This window comes from Coniophora puteana (genome assembly GCF_000271625.1).
Source record: "Coniophora puteana RWD-64-598 SS2 unplaced genomic scaffold CONPUscaffold_7, whole genome shotgun sequence".
Taxonomy (NCBI): Eukaryota; Fungi; Basidiomycota; class Agaricomycetes; order Boletales; family Coniophoraceae; genus Coniophora; species Coniophora puteana.
Genome location: NW_006913059.1, coordinates 2,323,284 through 2,329,548, shown reverse-complemented (window position 1 = coordinate 2,329,548; position 6,265 = coordinate 2,323,284). Strand labels below are relative to the sequence as shown.

Below are 6,265 nucleotides of genomic sequence, written 5' to 3'. Positions count from 1 at the left end.
CGATCGAATTGCATGCGCGAAATGTCTCTCTTTCCATAATGTTTACCATGTTTGCATCGTGGGAACAAACCCGTAGCAGAGCGTAGGTGCAGGCCTTGTGTAGATTAAGAATCATGCAATGGTCAGCTTCATAAATAGGAGATGGGAGCCAATGAAGCTACAAAATAAGCTTTCAGTGCAGGATTAAGTAATGAGAATAACAGGAATACAGAGAAATAAAGTAGACAGGTATGATTAAGCATGGTACAGTAAGTGGAAAGAAGGATATTGCAGGTATACTTCCCTATAAAGCAGGCACAGATAGCCTGAAAATGTGTGAGAGTGCATCAAGAAATTGTGTGATGGTAAAACTAGTATATGAAACCATCAGTAAGGATAAAATACACAACAAGGACTGGTACTTACAATTATTTGCTCTGATGAAGCGGCTTGACAGCCAAAACCTTGGGGCAGGAGATGCACCGCACTTGCCAAGCAACTTGGGAGCAGTGACAGCCAGCAACATGTCATCAAGGGACATTAAATAATGATGATCTTGGGGAAAAGCCCACTTGACATCCTCAACAGCCTCAAGAAAGGCTTCAGTCTCAAATGGGGACTTCTGGCAGCCAGACCACCATGTGAGGGTGAGGATGACCAAGAACAGGCTGTTTGTTAATCAGGAGTCACAGGTCTAATAAAATAACAAGTCAGCTGTCATCATATGAACCAAGTCAACAGATACATACTGGTAAGGTTTGGCCACCATTAACTGCCTCAATATACATGATCACCTCGTCAACCCACTCAGGGACCTCAAGCTGAAGAATATGTTTTGGCAGTGGCCAAAACGAGGGCGCAGGTGTGAGCAATGAGATGGGAGTATGCTGATGCAAGATTATGGAATCCAAAGGCAATGTAACTAGTGTCTGTGGGTGCAATGCTGTGGGAGCCAAGGGCAATGTGATTGGCATCGGCAGGTGTGATGCTGAGGAAGCCAAGGGCAATGTGACTGGTATTGGCAGGCACAAGACTGCAGGAGATGCAGGCAAACTGGGGGTACAGGCCTGATCTTCACCCACAGTGAGGGACTGGACCTGGCATGATGCTGCAGTGGAGTCCTTGTTCACTGAAAGACATGGGGCCTTGTCAACAGGTGAGGAAACATCTTTGTCTATAGCATGAGCAGAGCCCCCATCCATGAGTGCAGTGTTGTTGTCTGTGCCTGTGCTCACACCTTGTGCCATGGCTTTGACACTGGATGCTGCTTGAGCTGCTGCATTTGTTTCATGATACGTTCAGACTGTTGAATAGGAGATGATACAATTGGGCCCGTAGGCAGGAAGTGCCAGAAGCCACGGAAGGAGAAGTAGGGTTCTGCTTCAAAGTTTCATCATCTATTGACTGGGGATAAAAACACTCATATGCAGTGAGCCAGGGATGGGTCTTTGCTTTAGCGAGTGAGATGCCGCAGCGAGGAGTGTGTTGAAGCAGCCTGCTGATAAAATTCCTTGCTGGTGGCAATCTGTTAGGGAATATCTGATGCACAGAATGCTAGAGTGCGCACCTAGCTTGCTGGGGCCCAAAGCATCAAGGGCATCCCAGTCAACTACATGATTTTTGATATGGGAAAAAAGCCACAACAAAATATCCTCAATGAGTGCATGCTTGCCCGTTAACATCATGAATAATGCAACGCCAACAGGAGTCCACAAGATGGCTGTATCCCTTTTGCCTTTTCCAGGCCAAAATCTTGGGAGTGAGGTATAATGGTGTACTGCAAAAAGTCTATGAAAAATGTGAATCAGACCAAACATTCCTTTATAGGCAACCAAACAAACCTTCAAAACTTCCTTGTCACAAATAATCCTGGCCAGCCTGAAGTCGGCCACTTTGACTACTGGCGGACTATTGCAGGTAAGTAGTATATTTTTGGGCTTGAGATCACAATGAACAATGCCTTGATCATGAGCAGACTCAGCATTGATACAGTAAGGAGTGATCTAGGTCAGTGTTAATGAGAACTATACGCACGCTCATGCTGTTGACAATTTGGTATGTGATATGATACGCTTCAGGTTTGCCTACGAGCATGTTAGCATGCGCACAAATATACAACTATGTATGTGTACCAAGAATTCCATAACAGTGAATGTACTACAGAAGATTACTGCCATCAATGAGTTTGAGGACCAGATCTAGCATGCTTAAATATACACTCGCTCAAGAAATTAGGGCACATACTGATATCGGACGGATGGTAGAACACCTGCTTCAGTTGACAGATATTGTTGTGCTGAATCTTCGAGAATGCTGATATCCTCCATAAGCTGACAATTTCCGGTAGGGATGTGTTTGAGGTTATCACTGAGGATGACCTTGATGGTGTACCAACACACATTTGCGTGTGCGAGGCCCTTATAGACAGTACCAGATGTGCCATGTCCGACTTCATGACAGAGCTAATATAACAAATGCAGGCCACCTTGGAACGGCTTGTAAAAATAGGCATGTCAGGTGATAAAGAAAGAAAGAAATAATAATGTACAATGATCTTCCAATGGTATATCCTCTAGCAAACAGGGCTGCCAAAGGTGATCTCATCCCCGTCCTTCAGAAAGTCGACTTGTCTTTTGCCAATCTTGAAGCCATTCATCTGATGTGCATGTAAGTGCCAAGTGGCAGCAGCTACTGGAACGCATACCCAGGTTCCATTTCTTCCCTTCTATCCCAGGTAATTGTGCAATGATGCTCGCCTACATATCAAACATGGGGTTAGGATGTGTCTTTATTACAAGAAGAATGATACATACTAACCAAGGAATCCAAAAGGAAGATGCTCTCCTTAGCATCCTGACCGACAGAGATGGTTGGCTGCGTCTTGAAGAGTTCAAAGTGCCTGAGTGTGGTGTTGCATGGTTCAAGGACACCCCAAAAGCAAGAGGAGTGGTCACTGTTGCTGGCCGAGGGGTGAACTGTATTGGAAGTTGTGTCTACGATTGTGTTTGTTCCCAATGACCTCGACCCAGGTTTCTTTGGTGGTAAGCATTGTTGAAGTCACCTTGGAGCAGAGGCGTGGTGGGTAAGATAGTAACTCACTGGAGACAAGTGATGAAAACAGGTTCATATACGATGCCAAAACAATCCATAGCTTAGATTCCCATAATGGGAGACTCCCAAGAGAAAGTCACCTAACACTTTGTCCAGGAATTAGCCTAGCTCCAGAGAACAATGTGAACATGCTTACCAACAATCCAGAGCTCAAGCAGTGTTTGATGCAACCGGAGTGACCTGCTCAGTACAGTAATGGGCTTGTCAAGGGCTACATCATGGTATTGGGTGATGACTTGAAACTATACAATCCTTTGCTTACCTTGCCTTTCGCTCTTCTAGCAAATTCAGTTGTATGAGGTCTTTCCTTGCAACCAGAGAGCCAAGTTTACAGTCTATTCATTTGTGACTATGGAGAACCTGGTGAGCCGAGGGAAATGGTAGAGGTCAAAGCAAAAAAGAGACAGGCCAATGCACGAAAGAAACAGTCCAAAACAAGAGACATAAGGACTAGCAATGTTGATGTTCCCTTGCTGATCAACACTCTACACAATCAACTAAGTTGCAAAGTGTTTGCATGATAGGTTTTCCACACAGCACTTTGAGGACTAAGCTCAACCATGTCAGTCTTCTTTGGAAGGAGTGTCAGACAGATGTACCCATAATCAGCATTCCCAACCCAACCACAAATGCCTTCTATCTATCTGCTGAGGGTGGTGTGCTAATCCAAACCAAGTTTAATGGAATGTAGCCAGCAAGTTTAGGTTCTTCTGTTGAGTTTCCTTGTCTCCGCAATTGCAACAATTCTGTCTTTGGCCATCTTAATTGGACCATGGTTCTTCTGGTGATCCTTGCGCAGGTGAGTGACACGGGATTTTGAACCTTGCAGGTATTGAGGATGGTTCAGGGACAAGGAAGTAACAGTTCAAAAGGTAATGAGTGAAACAGAGTAGTACAGTGCCGCACAGTGGTCAAAGATGGATGATGGTCAACAATTTCTCATGAGCTTACCACCCACTGAATGCTGAGCATGAGCGCTGAGCCTGCATGTTGCTGAATTGAACACTTATATGCACTTGAGCTGGATTTTTATGAGGCATAGAAAAATTGTTCATTGCATAAGGGAAACCATAGAGTAGCCTACTATAGAACTGAGCTGAGTACTTGAGTGTAGTAATCAAGAGACCAGATCTGACCAGATACACTGCAGGCAGTACTAATTAGGCTTCATACAAGGATTTGGCATAAGTATGTACTAAACATGTGCAGCGGTGTGAATCCCAGTCACAAAGAGAGTGGTGCAATGAGCACGGCAGGCCATTTGCTCTTGCACAGCTTGCAAGGTTTACTGAGAAGAGGTTTGTTCATTGACCTTGACTATGAATTGCATTAAGTCGGGGGAGAAATCAACATGGCAGGACTTTGAACGCTGGTGCCAGTAACTGCACTTCCGACCGTCAAATTAAGGAGCCTGTTAGTAGCCTGTTGACACAACCCTCCCAGTCATCAAATCCGAACCTGGCACCAACCCTTCCTACCGCATCCATTACCACTAACAACTATTATGCCATGGCAACACTTCCTACTGTCTATGCGTACTTTGCTGCCTCCAAGAAGAACTGCTAGGAAATCCTCAACAAAGGCCCGGAGACAGTTGAGCACCTCCGAGAGGTCATGAATATGGTTGCACCCGAATGCAATTACAGGGTTCACATTGGAGACTGGCTTTACAACAACAAGGTACATTTTCTATTTGCATCTCATAAGATGTGTCCGTGGTCCTATCTAACTTATATGCATGCAGGTGCCTGATTGCATGTATGAGAAGCAATCCAAATTTGGTCACCAAAGCCTTGCCCTTGTTGATGCTTTAAATTATATGCAGCCCCACCCTACAGCAGCTAGCCCCACCTTTTCAAGGAGCATGCTGCATGGACGCTCCATTTGGACGGACCTGCTTTTTGGCAGCATTCAACTCCGATGTAGCACACACAGCAGCTCGGGTGCGATAATCCACACTACAAGTGAGCCCCTGCTCTATCTTACCCCCACCTTGCACTTATCACATTTCTATCTCACGGAAACCAAGCAGATTCCTGTGATTGGTTTTCATCAACAATATCATGACCTCAATTGTTCACAAGATGACAGGCTCACACCTTTGATACACCCAGCCAAAGGATGCAGTGGTTCTCACAATACTCCCTGTACGTCTCTCTCCTTAACTGGCTGTCATTTTCTAATAAATGCCCAGGTTGAATGTTCACTCAGTGTGACATGCAGATGTGCTTGTACAAGAGGCTCGAGACAGCGACTCATCAGTACCCAAGCTGTTGATGGGGTCGCGGATCACCGCTGGCCAGTGCTCCTCAGCACCTGGGGGTTGCCTTTGGTGCTGACGTGGATCAAGAAGAGGAGAGGCCTGAGGAACCTGTCACGTAGTAGGTTTCACGCGTCTAGTATATTTGTCTTTACAATCTATTGCAAAACCCTCTATGGGTTCATGCTAGTCTACTCCTCTAATCAACTAGTTAAAGGATATAGCAGGCTGTTTTCTGCTAAACAGAAAGTTACTAAGTAATATATTGGGTAACAGAAGATAAAACAACTCAACTCACCTACAAGCTCTTATTGCATCACTCAACACTTTCCATTGCTCTGAAGAGAAACACTTCTTCAAGATCTCCCACCTCTGCTCTGTTGCAAAACACTCAGATTGAAATTCAACTTGCTCTTCAAGTAAAGCATCTGACGGTTGTTGGAACCATCTGTGACCCTCTTTAAGAGCAAAACTGTCAGAGTGCGCCCAGCACCTCTGCATCGCTCCTATGCCCTTGGGACAGCAGCCCAGTGGCCTTGGTACGCTTTCCAGCATTCCAGGACACTTGGGTAAAAAGAGGTAAAACTTGCCTGTTGTGTGAGTTGAACCTAGAGCCTTGTGGTAGTGCCCAGAGCGCTGCAACCACTCAGCTATTATGTGTTGAGGTATCCTTCTACTTGTGTCTTGTTTATACCTTCACCACCTTCCTATTCCAGTATCTCGCGACTTTGCCCCTATTTCGCTTTTCTCTACTCTTTGGCTTGCTATGGAGAATGCTGAGCTACTGTACAGTTCCCAAACCTTATTTCTTTTCACCTATATAATCCTGGTGTCCACAGAGTGTCTCCTTACTTGCTCACTGCTAGACACCAGGTCAGTACCCTTGTATTTCGTCTTTATCAATACTACTTGCTC

At 45.2% G+C, this 6,265-nt stretch overlaps 2 protein-coding genes across 2 annotated transcripts; one reads left to right on the top strand and one right to left on the bottom strand.

Moving 5' to 3' along the window:
• Nucleotides 1–658: 658 nt before the first annotated feature.
• CONPUDRAFT_73873 (uncharacterized protein) lies at nucleotides 659–3,028 on the bottom strand (the record flags this gene model as incomplete). Its single annotated transcript, XM_007770954.1, has 10 exons — nucleotides 659–673; nucleotides 729–866; nucleotides 1,217–1,356; nucleotides 1,547–1,588; nucleotides 1,683–1,767; nucleotides 1,821–1,887; nucleotides 2,224–2,428; nucleotides 2,684–2,735; nucleotides 2,797–2,878; nucleotides 2,934–3,028. The coding sequence occupies 10 exons, from the start codon at nucleotides 3,026–3,028 to the stop codon at nucleotides 659–661; spliced, it is 921 nt and encodes a 306-aa protein (XP_007769144.1).
• An 834-nt stretch (nucleotides 3,029–3,862) lies between these two features.
• Nucleotides 3,863–4,656, top strand: CONPUDRAFT_154847 (uncharacterized protein; the record flags this gene model as incomplete). Its single annotated transcript, XM_007771497.1, has 2 exons — nucleotides 3,863–3,889; nucleotides 4,534–4,656. 2 exons carry the CDS (start codon nucleotides 3,863–3,865, stop codon nucleotides 4,654–4,656), a joined length of 150 nt encoding a protein of 49 aa, XP_007769687.1.
• Between the last annotated feature and the right edge of the window lie 1,609 nt (nucleotides 4,657–6,265).